Raw genomic sequence first — 23,021 nt, 5'->3', positions numbered from 1 at the left:
GCAAGATGCTTAAAGAACAAAAGGTAACCCTCTCTCCCTGGGTACTTTTATCATCTCCTGTTTCTTCTGTGTTGAAGTCCACCCTTGCCTCCTTCCCCAGTGACCCACCTGCCCACACACCTGAGCCAGTACCCCTCTGTCTACCACAAGCAGAAACACACACACAGATGCAGCATTAAATTTAATTCCCAATTCTCAGGGGTCTTGACAAGATTTTTAGTTTTGTGCATTTCTACCTCTTGGTAGATTGTAAAGTTTAAATGTGCAATGGTGACTTCATTTGCATTTATGGATACCCTAATTAGTGGTTATGAAATATGAACCTAACTAATATTTTCTGTCATGCTCTCCTCGGGGTCTGAATTTGTTTTGTTGCATAAAGCTGGCTAATCAAAGAATCAGGCCTGTTGCCTTTCCCTTTATTAGCTGTGCATTCATTTGCCTAAGTAGCCTACGCCTGCTGAGTACACTCACCCCTGTATCATCCCTGTTTCTCTTCTTAGTTATTAAGTGCAATTATCCAAATTGCACTTCACAGGTGATAACTTATTATCCCAGGTTCCTTTCTCTTTCCTTAGATTTTAGTCTCCCTTAATGGTTCTATTTTCACTTTTCTGTTGTAGGTTAATCAGATTCATCTTGCTTGGTACATCTTGCCTGAATAATCCTGAAATTTTACATTTTACTATTAAATATGGTGTTTACTTCAATATAGCACTGCTACCTTTTAGCAGTTTAAGAAGAACTTTTATATTACTAGGTTGCAAGGGATTTTTATGAGTGAGTGCATCATTCCTGCATCAGTTGAGCATCATATAGTTTTTCTTTTTCTTACTTTCTTATTTTTGTGAATTGTATTGACATTTTTTCTAATAAACCATTATATGATGAACCACATTTGGTCATGATATATTTTTATATATTTGTAGATTCATTTCATAAATATTTTATTGAGGAGTTCTGCATTTACATTAATAGATCAGAATGTCTGTATTTTCTTTTCTGACAATATTCATTTTTTGTAATAAAAAATTGACTGCCAATATAAACTGTGACTTTTTTCTAAGATGCACATTTTAAGGCTATGTCTTTTACTCTACAAATTGCTTTAGCTGAGTCCCACAGGTTGTGATTGGTATTACTGCTTTTCATTATCTTTCATTTTAAAGCATCTCCTAATTTTGATTATCATTTATTCTTAGTTAATTCAGTGTCATTTTTTGTTATTATATCTGAATGCAAAGTTTGTGGTTGCTGCTGCTATTGTTATTTTACTGTCTTTTTATTATTGTCTTCTAACTTACTTGCAAAGCAATTTGCATGATATCAATTCTTAGCATTGGTTAAGACTTCTTTTTAGTTTACTAAGTCATCAGTCCTTGTAAATGTCCATATGCTTGAAAGTTATATTCTTTCTCTTTTGGTTGGCTGCAAGGTTCTAATACACATATCTCTTAGATAAAGCTTGTTAATTCTGTTGGTCAAATATTTTATATCTTTATTAATCTATGGTCTAACCAAACCATCATTTTCTGAGATGCCTGTCTTAAAATCTCCCCCTGTGATGTAGATTTGTTAATCTTCCCTTGTAATTCTGTCCATTTTTACTTTAGATATTTTGAGACTGTATGGTTAAGTACATACATTCCAATTATTTTATCTTCTGGTGACTCTTTACTTTCATCATTATGTACTGCTTTTTATCCTTTTTCGGTAAAATTCTATTTTGTCTAATACTAATATAGGTAACCAAGCTTTCTTTTGATTCAGATTTACCTGCTATATATTCTTTTCATTCTGTTACCTAAAACTTTCTAAGTCATTTTAATATTTCTTATAAAAGCATTTAGCACAATTTTTCTTTTTAATACAGGCTGAGAATCTCTACATTTTAATAGACAAACTTTATCCATTTGCGTTACTCTGATTACTGATATGTTTATACTTTTTTCTATCAGGATATTTTGCTTTCTGTTTACAATGCTTTTTCTTTGTCCCCCCACCCCTTCTTTTTTGCCTTCTATTGAATTGAATAAATTTTATTTGATCTCTTCTTTCCCTCTCGTACTTTGGAAATCGAGTATTATATTTCTAGTCCTTTAGTGTAATGAATCTCAATGTGTGGTCCCCAGAGGAGCATCATCAGCATCACCTGGGAGGTTATTCTTGGGCTCCATCCTAAACTTACTGAATCAGAACCTCTGCAAGTAGGAACCAGAATCTTTTATTTACAAGCTCTCCAGGTGATTCTGATGCACATTAAAGTTTGAAAACTTTAGTGATTTAGTGGTTTCTCAAATTATTAATAAGCACATTTGATTAGCATATGACGTTTTTTAAATGTAGTTTTTTTCTTTTCTTTTCTTTTTGGCATTTAATGGGAGGTCTACATATTCTGGTTGTGGAAGTGTCCCTGAAGACGATTTATGCAAGAAAGTTTTGTCATCCTTCACTACTTTTAATATTAGTCTCTCAATTTTGTGTTCCTGCTCTTTTGGAATAGTCTACATTTAAACTCCACTCCCCTACATTACAATGGCTTTGGCATGTTGTGGATGATAGATTTTTATCTACTCTGCACCAGGCAGAAGGAAAACTTTGGTGCTTTCTCCCAGTCCTGGTAGGTGGGCCTTTTCTAATTCACACTTTGGTGGGCATCGCTGCCCTTCAAGTCCATTAAAATCCAAGTCCTCAGCTCCTGCAGCCCATATTCATGCCTATGTCCTCTTGGGGTCATCATGGTGTCAGTTCAGACTTAGCATTCTCATTTAAAATTTCCTCTTTGGTTTTGACTATTAGAGATTTTTCCTTCTTTGGAATTCAAATATTAATTATATTTTCTTACAATTTTTTAGATTATTTATGCTATTTTTATAGTGGGATGGTAGCCTTTCTGCATTACCATGCTCCCTGAAGCCCATCAATACTTTGCTAAACAGTGTGTTATATAATAGGCTTCCAACACACATTGTGTATTGAGATAGAATCCATTTCTCACCTTCTGAAATACGATTGTGTAACCACTGCCTGAATATGTTTATTTAACTTATACAATTCTAACTCATATTGTCAGCCCCATTTGAGAATATTTATGTTTTAAAGCTAATATCCCCAAACTTATCATCTTTGCTGTTATCAACCAGTTATTCTATAAAAGTAGTGCTCCCCCTTCCCTAAAAAGTGGTATTCCACTTTTGAAATGTCACTAGCTTTACTTTTTCCATTCCTTCTCGAACGTTTTTTTTACTCCCCAAATCCCTACCTGTGCATCGAAATGTCTGATAGTTTCCCCTGTTGTTCCTACCTTTCACTCCCTCAGCTGGGCTCCCACCTGAATTCATCACCTTGTTCCCCCTTGAGCTTGCAAACGTCTTCGCATTTGTTTACCTCCTTTCCAAGCACTCTGGTCTCTGCTCCCTCAGCGTTCTCTCTCGTTTTGAACTCAATTTACCTTTAATCCAATAGCCAGTCTCTGGGACTCCTTTCAGCCTTGCCTGCCTCTTCAAGTTCAAACACTGATAATCACAAGTTGCATATTTTTCCGAGAAAAAAAAACAGCTCACTGGTTTTGACAACAAAATGAAAAAAAAAAAGTGGCAAATGATAGAACTAATCTGGGAGACTAGTGAGGCTGGAGCAATAGGATAAAAGGTAGTGATTGGGATTGGGGGGGAAATTACAATTTAATCAAATGGAATAGCATATGGGCAGCTCTCTAAGACAATGCCCAATATAAGAGCATTCAATAAATTGTGAGTTATTTCATTGGGGCAGGAGGAAGGAAGTCCCCAGAGAAAAGCTGGCCTGTGCTTTCTTTCAGAATGTATCAATATTAGCAAGGAAATGTGTTAGGGTCATCCTTATTGGTGACACTTCTGTTAAGATAGTTTGTGAATTTATGCAAATTGCATTTCCTAACTAGAGCAGAGATACAACAGCATGTCTAGGCCTGATTGAAAAGATATTTCCAAAAAGAGTTATTTGAATTGAGAGTATTTATGGTGTCTTTCTTTGGGAAACAGCCAGAATTTTACCACTGTGAGTTCCTGTCGTCTTTTCCGAGTGTTTTCAGCGAAAAAGACCCCAATGATTTTCTTTTCTCATATAGTCATACTTGGGTAATTGGGGAAGTTTTTTATGCTTTAATAGGCATATTAAAGCACAAAGTACTGAGATTTAAGATCTTAGCAACAGAACATTAGGAATGAGTTAAGCTTCAAAAAAACAGAGACCTCGAACTAAGGAGATGCAAGTTCATAGCTAATGGAAATGGATTTCTATTAAAGTACTTCAATGTGTACTTGTCAATCCCAAACTCACACACTGCTATATATAAAACAGATAACCTACAAGGACCTACTGTATAGCACAGGGAACTCTGCACAGTACTCTGTAATAACCTAAATGGGAAAAGAATTTGAAAAAGAATAGATACATGTATATGTATAGCTGATTCACTTTGCTGTACACCTGAAACTAACACAACATTGTTAATCAACTCTACTCCAATATAAAATAAAAATTAAAAGTACTTCAATGCAATGCTATGCTGCACGTGGCAATGTTAGTGTTGTTGTTTCCATTAACTCATCTTAAATGTGTTATCAATTTATACACAATGGCCTAATACGGTACAGAAAGTGCCTCTTGTAATGCTTCTCATTAATGATCAATATTTAAGCTTCCTTTTGTGCTTAGACATCAATTTTTGGATACCCACAAACTTTTCTCTTTTTTTTTTCATCTGACTTAACCCTAGAAGAGAAGGAAGAAGTGTAAAGGGAAAATTTGAAGTTGAGTCTTTTAACGTGGAGCACACCTCCCCCCACTTTTAGGAATAAAATAGGTCAGCCATGTCAATCTTCTTGGAGCCATCCATTCTTAAGAAGCACAGGTAACCCAGCGGCTTGCCTTGTTGAGACAACTTGAATGTCACTGGGCTTGTTGGGTGGTGTCATCTTTCATTCATTGGGCATTTGTACTGAAAAGGGCATTCCAGGACAGGTCATAGCCCTCCATCACTGTGTACATGGAGAAGAGGTCCCCGATAGTGACAAATCGGGCAGCTCCGATTTGTCACCTTCTCACTTGTGACCCTGCCCCGTTGCTGTCAGCAGGAAGGTGTAGGTAGAGGAGACCTTTCCTCAGCTGCTTCCTGCTGCTGTCCTTCCAGGAAGGCTCATGGCCTCAAGGAGACATGGTAAGGTTGGGAGGTAGGAATGTCTATCACCAGGCAGAGAACCAGGAATTTCAACCTCTGGATTTAGGGGCCAGTGACTCACGGTCTGCTCTAAGCAGCCCACTTAGCCTCTCTGAGTCTGGTTTCCTCCTCTGAAAAATAAGAGGTCCTGGATTTAGTTAAGTTTCAGTTGCTTAGAGGGGGGGCCCTAGAATTTCCTGATTGTGAGCAAATACATCCTCAAAATAAGATATCCACCTGTCCTAACATGTATTTATTAAACTCAGCACTTGACAAAGATGAAGTCATTTAATCCTCAAAATGACAGTGTGGGGAGGATCTATTATCAACCCCATGATAGGTGCCAGCTGGGATTGAAACCCAGGCAGCGTGCCCTCAGGCCCATGCTCTGTGTTGTGTTGACATCTGACACATCCCCAGCACATCCTTTTTCTGGTGGGCTTCCTGGAGGATCACTAAATTCCTGAGTTGTGGAGGAATCATTGGTATGTAAAGAGCTAGCATTTGGGAGATCTGGCTTCAGTGGTTAAGAACAGCAGAGTCTATTTGATGAGCTATATATTGAACATCTTTTACAAAGCTTGTATTTTATTCTTCACAATGTTCATTAAAAAAAACCAAAACCAACCAAACAAACAAAAAACGAGGCCAAGAGAGACACAGGAAAAGAGCGAAGATACCTGGGGCCTTGGCTGCAATTAGAGCATGAGAGCACATGTGTCTCATGACTGGTTTTGCTTATGTGTAAATACAAGTCGCTGTGCTAAGCAAAAAATAATTGTAGTATATTCATTTAATCATAATGCAGCAAAGTTTAACTTGTTAGTGCTTTAAACTTTCAGATGAGACCTTTGCTGGGGCTGCCTGTCTGATTGTATGTAGTTGCAATGACTGGACCTACTTATCAGCTTTCCCAGGAGGTGGCTTAAAAGCCTCCCAGGATATAGTCATACACTGAAAACCCAACAGGAGTAACTTTCCAAAGCCCGTGATTCATTTTCAGGGCAACTAGGGGGTCATACATCACATAAGGTAATCTTGCTCATGCTTGGCAATTTTCACCTAGGCATGAGTCACAGGACTAATTCTTAATAAGCAGACTAAGAATTCTTAGCAGTGTTGTGACTAGAATATTTCAAATCCAGAGGCATTTGCCTGATAGAGTTGGGTTAGGGCATAAAGGAGCAAGTTAATACAAAAGAGTCCATCCCCACTTCTCAGGACTTTTGCTTTCCATGTAATCTAGAGTCATGTGTTTGAATGTCTTCTGTTTTGTAATTACCATGCTCCTCCTCTAGTTGAATTAATGGTGGGAATGAATGGAAATGATATTGGCCTTTAAAGGCAATCATATCTTTTAAGAGAAGTGAGTCAAGAGTTTGAGTCTGTGTTAGGCCTGTCTGCCCAAGTCACCTATGGACTGGTGGGAAATAAGGTGGGTGGTGGGGAGTGATTTTTCTAAATTTTTATTTTATATTGGAGTATAGTTGATTAACAATGTTGTGTTAGTTTCAGGTGTACAGCAAAATTATTCAGTTATACAGATACATGTATCTATTCTTTTTCAGATTCTTTTCCCATTTAGGTTATTACAGAATATTGAGCAGAGTTCCCTGTGCTCTACTGTAGGTCCTTGTTGGTTATCTATTTCATATATAGTAGTGTGTGTATGTCAGTCCCAAACTCCCAATTTATCCCTCCCCCCGCAACTTTCCCCTTTGGTAACCATAAGTTTGTTTTCTAAGTCTGTGAGCCTGTTTCTGTTTTGTAAATAAGTTCATTTGTATCATTTTTTAAAATTCTACATATAAGAGATATTATATGATATTTGTTTCTCTGTCTGACTTACTTCACATAGTATGAACATCTCTAGGTCCATCCATGTTGCTGCAAATGACATTATTTCACTCTTCTTTATGGCTGAGTAATATTTCTTTACATATATATATATATATATATATATATATATATATATATATATATCTCACACCTTTATCCATTCATCTGTCCATGGACATTTAGGTTGCTTCCATGTCTTGGCTATTGTAAATATTGCTGCTGTGAACATTGGGGTACCTGTACCCTTTCGAACCACGGTTTGGGAGAGGACTAATCTTTGTGTGAACCTAAAAGATACAAACTCAAGCTGACATAAGAGAGTAAACTGCTCTTCTCTCAACTGTCAGCATCTCAAAGGCACTGGCAACTGTGGAGTCCCATCCAGATCCAGAGTTCAAGAAGCTTAAACCAACCGTAGGATTAAAACTGAAGTGGCCTTTTTGAAAGAACTCAGAAGCCAGTTGAAATCAGGTCTCTGGGGGGTGTCAGTGAGATAGAGGGAAGAAAGTGAAAGGTACTAGGAAAAAAACCATTTGTTTTTCTTTCCCTGAATTCACATTCCTTCACAGTTCTTCTGGTCCGATCACATCATCTTCCTCCATTTCACCCCCTCTTCTTTTTTTTATACTCCCTTCATCCTCCCCACTGTCTCTATTTCTTTCCTCTCCCTCTCGCTCTCTCCTCTTTCTCTTTTTCTCTGTCCCCCTTCCCTTCCCTTCTCTCTGCCTCCGATTCTTCCCTGCTAGGTTTGTGACTAGGGTCCCCAGTGGACACATCTAGACCCCAGGCTTCTGTACACAACCAGATGCCAGTCACTTCTTAAGAAATCCAAGTTTGCTGTGCCTTTGAGAGAACATTTATCCTTGGTTCATCTTCTGTAGCCAGTCCAAGGATGTTTAAAGTTATTCTCCAAACCCAGGATATTGATGAGAATGTGGTGAGACAAGAATAGTGAGAGGAAGACTTGGAGAGGATTCTAATCAACCTCATTTTCCCCTCATGACACTTTCATGAAACAGTTCAGGATAACCTCATCTTTTGGTTCCAAAATTACAAGATAGACCTTTCACTGAAAGGCTAAGTTATCTTGGTTCCTTGAACCTTTCCTCAATGGTCCCGTTTTCTAGCCTTTGTCTTCTTTTCATTGTGGTCTTCTGATGTTCTGTGTAACACCTACTGAGCTTAATTAAGAATTCTGTCTTTTTCTCTTTTCACATCATGGCTCTGGTGAATGTATTTCACTGTCTCGTATGCTAACCAGTCTAGGAACAAACACATCATGCCATTTGAAGTTTCCGTTATTATGAAATATTACTCAGCTGTAAAAAAGAATGAAATAATGCCACTTGCAGCAACATGGATGGACCTAGAGATGACCATACTAAGTGAAGTAAGTCAGACAGAGAAAGACAAATATCATATGATATCACTTATATGTGGAATCTAATTAAAAAAATGATACAAATGAACTTATTTACAAAACAGAAACAGACTCACAGACTTGGAAAACAGACTTATGGCTACCAGAGGGGAAAGGTGGTAGGGAGGGATAAGCTAGGAGTTTGGGATTAACACATACAACTATATATGAAATAGATAACCAACAAGGACCTACTGTAGAGCACAGGGAACTCTGCTCAATATTCTGTAATAACCTCTATGGGAAAAGAATCTGAAAAAGAGTGGATATATGTATATGTATAACTGAATCACTTTAATCTGTACACCTGAAACTAATACGACTTTGTAAAACAACTATGTTTCAATAAAAAAAAATAATAAAGTCTCCATTATGGATGAAGAGCGTATGTCAGTTCCGAAAGCTTGTTGGTAGGATACTTCCTGACTGCGTCTAGAAGTGACAGCTGTAGACTTTCACATCTGGGGTCCATCAGTCACTTCTCTCCACAAAGCAGGGGTCTACAGCCAGGGACCCTCTCCATCCTCCTCGGCACATTCATAGTCTGGATCTCCAGCCCAAACCACTGAGCATGTTTCCCCTCATGTTCATCCTTAGGCCACATAAGGTCTTTTCTCTCCACCCACTACTTCTCTCCAGAACTCAGCTTTCTCCTGTGCAGGCTTGTCTAGCAAATGCAACGGCTCCCATATCCTATCTTGGCTTTCTAAAGTGCTTGGTAACTTGCAATGTTACAAAGCGGTATGGGGCGATTTTCTCCAGCAAGGGTGGCTGAAGAGGAAAACTGAAATCCACACACAAAAACTTGAACGATGTCCATCGTGATGGGGTTTTGTATGAACCTCCTCCTGAAAGACCCAATATGAAGAAGGAAGGACCAAGCTGTGAGTGTTCCTCTAAGAAACACCATATTTATGGGCTGAAATCATTAACCTGGTGAAATTAACCACACAACGTTACTTCTGATCATCTTGTTGCTGTTTGAAAGTATCCTTAAACAGCTGCCTTGCTTATGGGATGAAGGAAGGTAAGAGTAAGAGGACAAGCAATAGTCTCACTGCCCCTTCCTAACTCTAATGCAGGCACTTTGACTGTGACACAGCTGTCACTGTGGTTGTCATCACTGATGAATCTCTGTCTGTCCTTTTGCTTTCAGCTCAGGGACCTGCTTCACAAGCTACAGTTCGTCCTGACCTACATGGCTCCCTGGCAGATGGCTTGGGGCTCCTCGTTTCACGTGTTTGCTCAGCTCTTTGCAATTCCTCGTATCCTTTCTGCTTCTGTTTTCACCTCCGAGCTGAGATTCACATTTTACTACGGATGCAAGCTTTTCATTGAACTCTGGCAGTAAAAGGGTTTTAAAGTCTTTAAGATTACATCTTAATGGGGACCTGGGGAGGCACTGTGGATTCCCTTTAGGTACTTAGCCTTAAAAGAAATTTCTTAATTCAGAACTCTTCCAGTTTCTTAATGCATATTCAGGCATGACTTGATTTCTTCTGATTTTTCCGTTTCCCATGACCAGATCTCCGTTAAGATACCATGTCTTTTATTTATTTATTTATTTTACATCTTAATTGGAGTATAATTGCTTTACAATGGTGTGTTAGTTTCTGCTTTATAACAAAGTGAATCAGTTATACATATACATATGTTGCCATATCTCTTCCCTCTTGCATCTCCCTCCCTCCCACCCTCCCTATCCCACCCCTCCAGGCGGTCACAAAGCACTGAGCTGATCTCCCTGTGCTATGCGGCTGCTTCCCACTAGCTATCTACCTTACGTTTGGTAGTGTATATATGTCCATGCCACTCTCTTGCTTTGTCACAGCTTACCCTTCCCCCTCACCATATAAGATATCATGTCTTTTAAATGGAAAGTCACCGCTTAAATGATTTGGTTGACTTGTGCAAAATAGTGCAAACTGATTTGCTGTTATTAAACTTTGTGGATAGGATTGATATATTATTATCGATCATATAACATTATATTATAATATAGTTTGGTTATCTTATACTTGAGGAATGTTCAAAAACCCAGAAATGGGCACAAACAGAATTACCCAAATATTTTTGAAGACCAAAAAAAAAAAATTTATGGTTTTGTTATCATTAGCCAAGGAGCCTAATTTTATCATTTGTAGTTTTGTTTGGTTTCCTTGTCTATTTTTAAGTGTTTCCATAATGATACTTCGTTTTAATTTACTTCAAAACAACTTGACATGCTCCTTCTAAAGATCACTTTGACACAGATAGCTAAATTGTGTGTGCGTGTGTATCTGTGTGTGTGTGTTTGGAGAGAGGGAGAAAGAGAAAAATCAAGAATACTCTTGAAGAGAGAGAGATTAAAGAGAAATATTCTTTTTTTTTCTTTTTTAATTTTTGGCCGCATTGGGTCTTCGTTGCTGCGCGCAGACTTTCTCTAGTTGTGGTGAGCGGAAGCTACTCTTCGTTGCGGTGTGTGGGCTTCTCATTGCGGTGGCTTCTCTTGTTGCGGAGCACGGGCTCTAGGCACGCGGGCTTCAGTAGTTGTGGCACGTGGGCTCAGTAGTTGTGGCTCTAGAGCACAGGCTCAGTAGTTGTGGCACACGGGCTTAGTTGCTCCGTGGCATGTGGGATCTTCCCGGACCAGGGCTCGAACCCGTGTGCCCGCAGGTGGATTCTTAACCACTGTGCCACCAGGGAAGTCCCCCCAGTGAATTTATACTTTCTGAATTTGTATTTCCCGAGATGTGGTTCAGGGACTCCTTAGATCAGAATCCCTGGAGGAGCTTGTTTAAAAAAGTAGATTCCTGGGCTTCCCTGGTGGCGCAGTGGTTGAGAGTCCGTCTGCCGATGCAGGGGACACGGGTTCGTGCCCCAGTCCGGGGAAATCCCACATGCTGCGGAGCGACTGGGCCCATGAGCCATGGCCGCTGAGCCTGCGCGTCTGGAGCCTGTGCTCCGCAACGGGAGAGGCCACAACAGTGAGAGGCCCGTGTACCGCAAAAAAAAAAAAAAAAAAAAAAAGTAGATTCCTGGGGTCAGCACATACTTTTAAAATCACATTCCGCGGGGAGGACCCTGGAATTTCCATCTTCACAAGCCTTCCTGATATTCTCATCCCCTGATGTGTGTGAAGCGCAGTTCACTGCTGGCATCCACTGGGGGTGCTGTGAGCCGGTTTTAATGGCCAAACAGAGCTTTCTTTCCTGAAGGTTGCATAAGGCTCCTGAAGACAGTTCTTAAGGAACCCCTGGGTCTCAACTTTGGGTACAGGGATAGAAACAGACATGGGATATTCATTGTGATAATACATTCTAGATTAAAAAAAAATGCTGTCCTTCCAACTTATTTTTTTTTTTTAATTATTAAGCATACCCAGAGCTGTCCTCACAATGCACATGGTTCTGTGTTCCTATTCTTAGACCTGCACTGATACTTGTAAAGTGTTTCATGGTTATTTGGAGGAACAAGCTCAGGAAAAATGATCACAAAAGCGTGAGCTTGCGTATCACCCCTTTCCTATAACGTTTTCTAGAATGCCAGTCATTTTAGTTTTTCTAAACGGAATCCCTTAAAACAGAGTGAGATGAAAGAGTCAGGGGATTTTTATTTATTTCTGGTGTGTGTCTCGGGTATCCTGTCTAGAATTTAAAGCCTGTTTATTAGATGAAAATGATGAGATGGATGTAAATTTGCAGTTGAGGAGTTGCCAAAGAACTTAAAACTTGAAGTGGTGGTTCCCAATTTTATTCTAACTTTGGTCTTACATAGATCTGTAGCATTTCTTGTGGCCCCTTATGCCTTGTTGGATGAGTCCGGTAATACTAATTACTCCTGTAGTTCCATAGCCGAATTAAAACTGTTCTGGAAGCTGTAACTTTCAATTACCTGACCTTTATGTGTGTTGAGGGGTCACACACAAACACATGGTATCTGGCACTTAATATCTCCTCTAAGGATAAAGGCAGCACTGGCATCCCTCTCAGATTGAGCACAGTGGGCGTTAAATCTAAGTACTTTCGCGATGGATGGACTGGTTCTCTTGAGAAATTGAACACATCTGAGATGCAGATTTTATTGGGCATTTAGTTTTAGAATACAGTTGATCCCAGTGCTTTGTGCCTAAAACTGTTCCCGTCAGTGAAACCCACCTCCTGCCTCTGCTAAGTTATCGACCCTTCGAGATGGCCGTGGAGCCTGACCACTACAGTTGTGTGATGGCTTCCAGGGCTTCCAGCACCCCTACCCCATCACCCAAAGACACTTCCCCATCCTGGATCAGTTGTGAAGGTAGCTATTTGCTATGTGGAGCCCAACATCATACTGTGCAGGATATAATGAACTCGTTTAAGAAACCAGATATATATGCCATCAAGACAAGGCTATCAGGTTCCTAAATGCCAGCCCTGGATCTTGACTAATTTTGAAATGTTAATGATTTTATCACTCTATTAAGAAGCTGTGGGTTCCATCCTGGCTTTGAGAAGGGGCTAATTTGCTCCATTTTGGAATTGAATTAACTTTCAGGCCAGCGGGGCACTGTTTATTAAATTGCTTTTTCCAGTCCTAGCATGTTTTCTCCCTCGGTAGCCTCTGTTAGTTTCTGAGCTTGTAACCTCCAGGGAAAGATAGGCATGCTCATCCTTTTAATATGTGTAGAGAGCATGCAACACCATTGTTTTCTAATAATTAGACAGACTTAGCTGTATTAGCTCTGTTAAATGTGTGTATGGGAAAGGCCGCTTTCTATTTGGTACATCCTTTCGAGCTTCCAGTTACTTTTTTTAAGTATTAACGTTGATATTTTCATTTGAAATGTACTCAGATAAACCTGAAGCTTTTTAAGGAGTCTCTATCTAGCCCTTTGGCCCACCTCTTGGCTCTCAAAAAATAAAGAAGGCTGCATATTTCTCGGGACTGCCTTAGCCATTACAGTCACGATCTTGCGTATTTCCCCAAGAGCGCTATATTTCTTTTCTGATCTTCCTTAAATAAACTAACCTTTGAGGCCATCTATTCACTTCTGCCCTACCTCTGACCTATTTAGCTTCATTTCCTTTCCTCCCAAATTTGAACTTTATTTATAGGCTAGCACTCTTTTCCTCATTTCTTAATTTCTGGATAGCTGTTTCTGGCATTTAAAAAACGGATAACATAATCTTTGGGGAAATGTTTAGAATCAAAAAGAATGGCAGTGCCGGCCCACGCAGCCTCCTACCCAGCCCCAGCTCCACTTAACTTTGTCCTGGATCCTCTGCAGACCCCACAGTGCCCCCTGTCACCTTCCCTCACCCAACACCCTCCCTCAGGAATCTCCCCTGTGACCCGGCTCTGCTTTCTCAGGTTTTTTCAGTACCTTCCTTCGATGACATCTCCCATGATGTTCTTTTTTTCTTCCTGTGACAAGGGGAATAGTTACACTGGTATGTTTTGTGGCAGAGGTATTTAGATCTTTCCAGCTTCCCGATGAAGAAGAAACTGTTGGGTGATGATAGATACCACAGTAGCTCCTTACTCTGGAGTTCTGCCTTTGAACCTAGGTCAAAATAAAAGGAATCAGATTGAAATTTTAGCACAGTCGAGATCTTTTTGATACACAAACAATTCAACACTATTAATGGAAGATGTGTTATTTCACTTCTGAAGATGTTTGGAAATAAATAGCAAATTGAAAAAAAAATGACACAGCTACCCCTGAAGGAAAACTCTGAGCTTAAATCTATGCAAATGCACTGGGAAGTGCCTGTAGACAAGCAAGGCTCACTCCCTTCTTTGTATTTACATGTAAGTGGAGCTGTGAGGGTCCGTATCACATAACTAAGCCCTGCCACTGATAATATGGGAAAGCCCTTCTGTGCTCTGGTAGGTAATGAAACACAGAATCTTACTGTGACAGACATTTAGGCATTTCTTACTTTCTGCCAGAACTTTTTAAACATGGGCTAAAAAACAAGACCTCCATTTGTGCAGCCACGTCCCCTTCCAGGTGGGAAAATCAGCCTTGTAGGAGATCAGGTCAGACCTGCAGTAAAACCCTCCCAGCCCTCACCCTGAAGAACAAGGAACCATGTGCATATGTAAAACCTGGGCCCTCTGGCCCCCCACTGACCTCTGCCACCTCTGTCCCCTCTGGCTTTAACAAATCAAAGGCCCCGTGATTGACAGTGGGGAGAAGTTTTCCAATGATGGAGTGAGACTGGGGAGGGACCAGCCCTTCTGGCACCTCCCCCAGATTTCCAGAGATCAATTAGTTGGGCTTAAGCCAAAAGTGAGAGCCATACTAATTTTAATATTGAGCAAATGTAAATTTCTGATCAGAGTATGTAAAACTGAGGCATGCCAAGAAGTGGGAAACCCATACAGAGTGCTAGGGAGGTGACTTAGCCTACAGCATGCTGTGACTTGTATACACATTTTTAGCTTATAAACCAGACATGAGTTGAATTGAGCCATTGGTGTTCAGTGTATGATAAAAAAAATACATATTTTTGAACAGTGGGAAAAGATTCTTTGAGGAATAGAGATGCTATCTTCCCAAACAATGCTATTTATTTACTTTCAAAGTGTAATTTAATTTAAATTATTTATAAAGCTGCTTGATACTTTAGTAAATGTACCACAGTGTGTTTGGTTCAGCTAACAATATCTCAGTAAAAAGAAACTGTTCTTTTCAAATCTTAGATATTAAATCTTTGCCACAAATCATGCTGAGACTGCTGGGATTTTTATGAGAATCATTTGGTTTTCATGGTGGTGAAATGAGACCTAGCAGGATATTATTGAAAGTTTTATATTTCCAAATATGTACATAGAGAGATCATGGGTAGGCCCTTCTTTCTTTCCTTGGTGAGAAAATAGCTTTCGTATAAACTAGTCAGAATGCAAATACTATGTAGAAGAATAACCATGAACACTTCTTTTTTTCCTTAACTCAAAATCCTCAGATTCTGCCATACTTTTCTTTCAGGCGTTTGCCACATCGATCTTTTCTACTCCACTGAGCCCGTTTCTCGGGAGTGTCATTTTTATCACATCGTACGTCAGACCAGTGAAATTCTGGGAGAAAAACTACAAGTAAGATCCTAAAATCATTGCTGACTTGCTTTCCTAGGATTCATGTTCAGGATGCTCCTTGACCTTTGTCTATGAAAAGTCCAGGCTTCATGCTTTGCCCTCCTGTGGGGCAGCCCTAGCAAGCTCCCTCCACCCACCCAGTTATCCGCTCAGCACGGGGGCTTCCAGGCTCTGGACCAAGCCTGACTGATGGCAAATTTGCAGTCAGGTGCTAGTCTAGGTTTCACCAGTTGTGAAGGAAAGTGAGATATCACCACCCACTCTCAGCAGTTGCCCTCAGAGAGGTTGTCTCAGGAGCCGTGGTCCTGTCATTGGATGAGATTACCCCTGGGGGGCACGGCTCCCTTCTGTGGGCCTTCGAAATATACATGTCATGTACAAGTGTACATGCATCACAGCTCAACATAGGAGAGCATGCCATTTTTTCTGAGCATGATTAAACTTGTAGAAGATGATTTCTGCGCTTTGTCTTGACTGCTTAGACCAGTCAGTCATAAATTTCCTTAAGCAAACAGTGATGAAGCGAGGGCAGTGATTTTTTCAGGAGTGGTGGGAAGGGAGGAGTGATGGGTAACTGAGTAACTTTCAAGAGTTGTTAATGATTTGTCGGGGGAGGGCCTGAGAACAGCCAGAGGAGGAGGTGGGGCGAGCCAGCCTGTCTCCAGCTGGGCTCGTCTTCCGTTGCAGATCTCATTTGCCCTAATTTACTAGCCATACCTGGGCTGTTGTGTCCAAGCCCTAATCCATCTTCTGTAACGTGTCTACCTTTTCTACTGCTCTGCTACTTTACAACACGCCTTTCACATCTCACAGAGGCCAGCGTTAAGTTAGGAGATCTGTGTGGTTAGATGGTTTATATGCACGGAAGATGCGTGTCCTTCTGGGGCAGGTGGTAGGGCGTTGTGATGAAAACACAGCCTGGGCCGCCAGCCTGCCTGGGCTCACACCTCGCCTCCACCCTCGGTGCTGGTGACCTCAAAGCCTCTCTCCTCTTCTGTAAAATGGGGGCAAAGGAATAAGGCCTACTTCACAGCCTTGTGGGGAGAATATGAGTTAATAGACCTAAAGCACCTAGAACAAAGTAAGCATCATGCTGGCCTGCGCTGGCGGAATTCTTCTCTGACTGCCCTGCATGGAATCCCTGTCCCTACCTGACCCATGCTAACAGGTATCCCATCCCCAGACCTCACATTTACGTGTCCTGGGGAAGTCCAACCAAACTGGAGCACCCCAAGGTAAGCCAGTGCTGGGAGACCACCAAGAGGTGGGGAAGGCCCCTTGTGTGTCCCACAGATTCCTCATCTTTTAAGAGAGGTAGGCTTTTTGCTGTACAAGTGAAGCTGTCTTGAAATGTACATGTAAACAAGAGTCCTCTTTGGCATTTGTCTAAAGAGATTTACAGAGTCAGAAGGAAAAGAAAACCACCAGCACTGGCTTGTCTTTATGCTTTTTAAGGAGAAAACAATTTGGGGGACCTTTGTGGAGCTCTAAAAAAACGCACTTCTGGAAAGTGCAAACGCTTGTGAATAAGAAGTGTGGCAATCTCGTGTGCTTTTAACTATGCAGGAAAGTGCAAGATATTTTATACGTGCTCTGTAACACAAAAGATTTCTTTTTGTCTCCTATTCTCAGATAAATTAGGAACCAGTGTTTTGGGCCGGGGGGGGGAGACGTTGATAAGCAAAACGCATCCCCTTTGAGCTGGAGGGGGTATTAAGCTTCCCCAGTAGAAAGGGGAACGGAGAAATCTTTGTGAGATGCTTTTACTGAGGGGAGACATCCTAACGCCCGTGCAACGCAAGTTTGGCATTTTCTTATTTAGCCTCCTCCCTGCCAAGATTCAGCTACCTGCTCGGCACCGTACACCGAGGTCTGAATTGTCTGTTTATGTGGGTTACTTAAAAGTCTGGGCTGCTAGAGTGTTTCCTTATTCAGTCTCACAAAGAATTGATGATGTTGTGATCCATTCTTTCCCCCAGTGTAGCGCTCTGTTGCATGTTGGGGCTTTGGTCGGCTGTGCTAGGATGAGAAGGGGACAGCAGAGTCTGTGGCAACGCATAAGGACATCCTGCCTTTCCTAAGTCTCTCTGAAGGAGCCAAGGTGCGGAAAATGTTCAGAGTCCCACTGAGGGGTGGGGAGAGATGCTGATGCTGAATGCAGCCAGCTGAAAGTCTCTTGTCAACTTGTGTTAAGCCTCAGAATACAGAGCCCTGCGGTCATCTGCTTAAAAGATCAGTGATGGAATTCAGGAGAGTAAGAGTGGTGGGTACCAGGAAAAGAAATGGCAGGAAATCTCATCTGGATCCCTGCAAGCCCTCTGGAAAGCCCATTCTCTGCATCTGAAACTGTTGGTTTTTATTTCAAACACTAATGACTTTTCCCGTTCTTATTTGTGAGTGTCTCTGTAGCTGCTCCTACCGCTTTCTTTTCAGTCCATACAGAGAAGCAGTTGTTAGGGTAATTGATTAATTGTTTACTCGTTGTCCTGCCACTGACTGAGAGATATTCTCCCCTCTCAGGACAGTGAGCACGATCTGCCAATGGGTACCATGGTCGCCAGCCCCACCCTGGGGGTGTGATGAGGGGCACTTGCTGTCCCCTCTCCTGGCCTCCTCTTCCTTTCCACCCCTGCTCCTTCACTTTCCAGTCCTTTGATTTTTCTTCCAAACCTAAAGCTGCCTTTGGTTTTTGCAAGTCTCCAGCGAGCCCTGTACTGTAACGGAACCGTTTCAAACTCTATGGAACCGATAAGTAAATCACCAGCTACCTGGTGACTCTGGCCCGTCTGTTTTCCCCAGCCTGGGCTGTCTTGAAATCCACAGACTTTTTGTTCTCCAACGCTACTCCTCACTGGGGGCTGGTGACAAACGTATCCTCTGCCCGCCTAACTAACCTGTCTCTGGTTGATTCCCCAGACACAGCACCAGGTCCCACTGTCTCAGAAGCCCGTGGTGGGACACTGCTGCCTGGGCGACAAGGAGACGTACCTCAAAGCCCAGCACTGATGTAACTGCTCTGTATCTACCTTGTGCAATATGGGAGCCCTCCCAGCACCTGGAACAGGGCTAGTGAGGCTGAAGTTTTAATTCTATTGAATTTTAATTCATTTACATTTAAGTAGCCACATGTGACTCGAGGCTATCATATAGGACAGCACAAATATAGACCCACCTCACCTCCATCCTAATCTCCCACAGTACTATTTCATACATCGCATATTGTGGATTTTTCATTCCCAGCCCTCCCTCGGCTGTGCCCTTCTCACCGAGTGCCCTTCCACCCACACGCACACAGACTCACAAGGAGGGGGATCATGTTCCACCTCCTGAGGATGAATGGAAGGTTCAGGAAGGACTTGTCGGATGAGAGGTACTGTAGTGGCCACCTTTGGAAAATAAATTTACTCTGTGACCATCAGTAAATTGTACCAAGGATTGGTGTGGACTGACTCTACCTCCAAGCCTGGACTTGTTTTTTTTCATCTTTGTGTCCCTACAGGGCCACGCACACAGAAGATGTTCTGTAACTATTTCTTAAATGAATTAAATCCAACAATATTACGTAAAAGGGAAAGGAAATCGTAATCTGGATTTCATTCGCCACCATCAGGCTGTGCACTATTAAACTGTTCTTAACTAAGAAGGTCTTTAAAATTGGTCTTGATGAGTTCTGCCTGGTGTCTCCATTTAATTTACAGTCAACAATAGCAAATGCACTGTAATAATAGTGCCTGGTGTTTATAAATCCCCTTATGTCAGAGTATTTTTTTTAACATTTTCATTGGAGTATAATTGCTTTACATTGTTGTGTTAGTTTCTGCTGTATAACAAAGTGAATCAACTATACGTATACATATATATATCCCCATATCCCCTCCTTCTTGCAACTCCTTCCCACCCTCCCTATCCCACCCCTCTAGGTGGACACAAAGCACTGAGCTGATCTCCCTGTGCTATGCGGCTGCTTCCCACTAGCTATCTGTTTTACATTTGGTAGTGTATATATGTCCATGTCACTCTCTCAACTTCGTCCCAGCTTACCCTTCCTATCTGCCGTGTCCTCAGGTCCATTCTCTATGTCTGCGTCTTTATTCCTGCCCTGTCCCTAGGTTCTTCAGAACCATTTTAGACTCCATATATATATGTGTTAGCATACGGTATTTGTCTTTCTCTTTCTGACTTACTTCACTCTGTATGACAGACTCTAGGCCCATCCACCTCACTACAAATAGCTCACTTTCGTTTCTTTTTATGGCTGAGTAATATTCCATTATATATACGTGCCACATCTTCTTTATCCACTCATCTGTCGATGGATGCTTAGGTTCCTTCCGTGTCCTGGCTACTGTAAATAGAGCTGCAATGAACATTGTGGTACATGACTCTTTTTGAATTATGGTTTTCTCAGGGTATATGCCCAGTAGTGGGGCTGCTGGGTCATATGGTAGTTCTATTCTTAGTTTTTAAAGGAATCTTCATACTGTTCTCCATAGTGACTGTATCAATTTACATTCCCACCAACAGTGCAGGAGGGTTGCCTTTTCTCCACACCCTCTCCAGCATTTATTGTTTGTAGATTTTTTGATAATGGCCATTCTGACGGGTGTGAGGTGATACCTCATTGTAGTTTTGATTGGCATTTCTCTAATGATTAGTGATGTTGAGCATCCTTTCATGTGTTTGTTGGCAGTCTGTATATCTTCTTTGGAGAAATGTCTATTTAGGTCTTCTACCCATTTTTGGATTGGGTTGTTTTTTTTTCTGATATTGAGCTGCATGAGCTGCTTATATATTTTGGAGATTAATCCTTTGTCAGTTGCTTTGTTTGCAAATATTTTCTCCCATTCTGAGGGTTGTCTTTTCGTCTTGTTTATGGTTTCCTTTGCTGTGCAAAAGCTTTTAAGTTTCAATAGGTCTCATTTGTTTATTTTTGTTTTTATCTCCATTTCTCTAGGAGGTGGGTCAAAAAAGATCTTGCTGTGATTTATGTCATGGAGTGTTCTGCCTGTGTTTTCCTCTAAGAGATTTATAGTGTCTGGCCTTACGTTTAGATCTTTAATCCATTTTGAGTTTATTTTTGTGTATGGTGTTAGGGAGTGTTCTAATTTTATTCTTTTACATGTAGCTGTCCAGGTTTCCCAGCACCACTATTGAAGAGGCTGTCTTTTCTCCACTGTATATTCTTGCTTCCTTTATCAAAGATAAGGTGGCCGTATGTGCATGGGTTTATCTCTGGGCTTTCTATCCTGTTCCACTGATCTATATTTCTGTTTTTGTGCCAGTATCATACTGTCTTGATTACTGTAGCTTTGTAGAATGGTCTGAAGTCCGGGAGCCTGATTCCTCCAGCTCCGTTTCTGTTTCTCAAGATTGTTTTGGCTGTTGGGGTCTTTTGTGTTTCCATACAAATTGTAAAATTTTTTGTTCTAGTTCTGTGAAAAATGCCATTGGTAGTTTGATAGGGATTGCATTGAATCTGTAGATTGCTTTGGGTAGTATAATCATTTTCACAGTGTTGATTCTTCCAACCCAAGAACGTGGTATATCTCTCCATCTGTTTGTATCATCTTTAATTTCTTTCATCAGTGTCTTATAGTTTTCTGCATACAGGTCTTTTGTCTCCTTAGGTAGGTTTATTCCTAGGTATTTTATTCTTTTTGTTGCAATGGTAAATGGGAGTGTTTCCTTAATTTCTCTTTCAGATTTTTCATCATTAGTGTATAGGAATGCAAGAGATTTCTGTGCATTAATTTTGTATCCTGCAACTTTACCAAATTCATTGATGAGCTCTAGTAGTTTTCTGGTAGCATCTTTAGGATTCTCTATGTATAGTATCACGTCATCTGCAAACAGTGACAGCTTTACTTCTTCTTTTCTGATTTGGATTCCTTTTATTTCTTTTTCTTCTCTGATTGCTGTGGCTAAAACTTCCAAAACTAAGTTGAATAAGAGTGGTGAGAGTGGGCAGCCTTGTCTTGTTCCTGATCTTAGTGGAAATTGTTTGTTTTTCACCATTGAGAATGACGTTGGCTGTGGGTTTGTCATATTTGGCCTTTATTATGTTGAGGTAAGTTAGCTCTATGCCTACATTCTGAGGGTTTTTTATCATAAATTGGTGTTGAATTTTGTCAAAAGCTTTTTCTGCATCTATTGAGATGATCATATGGTCTTCCTCCTTCAATTTGTTAATATGGTGTATCACATTGATTGATTTGCATACATTGAAGAATCCTAGCATACCTCAGATAAACCCTACTTAATCATGGTGTATGATTCTTTAATGTGCTGTTGGATTCTGTTTACTAGTATTTTGTTGAGGATTTTTGCATCTATGTTCATCAGTGTTATTGGCCTATAGTTTTCTTTTTTTGTGACATCCTTGTCTGGTTTTGGTACCAGAGTGATGGTGGCCTCATAGAATGAGTTTGGGAGTGTTCCTCCCTCTGCTATATTTTGGAAGAGTTTGAGAAGGCTAGGTGTTAGCTCTTCTCTAAATGTTTGATAGAATTCACCTGTGAAGCCCTCTGGTCCTGGGCTTTTGTTTGTTGAAAGACTTTTAATCACAGTTTCAATTTCAGTGCTTGTGATTGGTCTGTTTCTATTTTCTATTTCTTCCTGGTTCAGTCTCAGAAGGTTGTGCTTTTCTAAGAATTTGTCCATTTCCTCCAGGTTTTCCATTTTATTAGCATATAGTTGCTTGTAGTAATGTCTCATGATCCTCTGTATTTCTGAAGTGTCAGTTGTTACTTCTCCTTTTTCATTTCTAATTCTATTGATTTGAGTCTTTTTTCTTGATGAGTTTCGCTAATGGTTTATCAATTTTGTTTGTCTTCTCAAAGAACCAGCTTTTAGTTTTATTGATCTTTCCTATCATATCCTTCATTTCTTTTTCATTTATTTCTGATCTGATCTTTATGATTTCTTTCGTTCTGCTAACTTTGGGGGTTTTTTGATCTTCTTTCTCTAATTGCTTTAGGTGTAAGGTTAGGTTGTTTATTTTAGATGTTTATTGTTTCTTGAGGTAGGATTGTATTGCTATAAACTTCCCTCTTAGAACTGCTTTTGCTGCATCCCATAGGTATTGGGTCGCCGTGTTTTCATTGTCATTTGTCTCTAGGTATTTTTTGATTTCCTCTGACTTCTTCAGTGATCTCCTGGTTATTTAGTAGTGTACTGTTTAGCCTCCATGTGTTTGTATTTTTTACAAATTTTTTTCCTGTAATTGATATCTAGTCTCATAACGCTGTGGTTGGAAAAGATACTTGATACGATTTCAATTTTCTTAAATTTACCAAGGCTTCATTTGTGACCCAAGATATGATCTATCCTGGAGAATGTTACATGAGCAATTGAGAAGAAAGTGTAATCTGCTGTTTTTGGATTACAAATGGAATTACATTCCATTTGTAATAGATGTAATGTCCTATAAATATCAGTTAAGTCCATCTTGTTTAATGTATCATTTAAAGCTTGTGTTTCCTTATTTATTTTCATTTTGGATGA

General features: G+C 40.5%; 1 protein-coding gene across 1 annotated transcript in view; it reads left to right on the top strand.

Annotated features, from left to right (window-relative positions):
• PCNX2 (pecanex 2) overlaps window positions 1–23,021 on the top strand; it is a 281,381-nt gene that overhangs the window by 184,331 nt on the left and 74,029 nt on the right. Inside the window, exons 22-23 of the mRNA XM_081237716.1 lie at window positions 9,616–9,724; window positions 15,389–15,518. Coding sequence (XP_081093842.1) covers window positions 9,616–9,724; window positions 15,389–15,518 — 239 coding nt within the window. The remainder of the gene's footprint in view (window positions 1–9,615; window positions 9,725–15,388; window positions 15,519–23,021) is intronic.

Source organism: Mesoplodon bidens (genome assembly GCF_964165515.1).
Source record: "Mesoplodon bidens genome assembly, chromosome: 1".
NCBI lineage: Eukaryota > Metazoa > Chordata > Mammalia > Artiodactyla > Ziphiidae > Mesoplodon > Mesoplodon bidens.
Note: the sequence above shows the minus strand (reverse complement) of the source record. Positions and strands in the feature narration are given on the sequence as shown.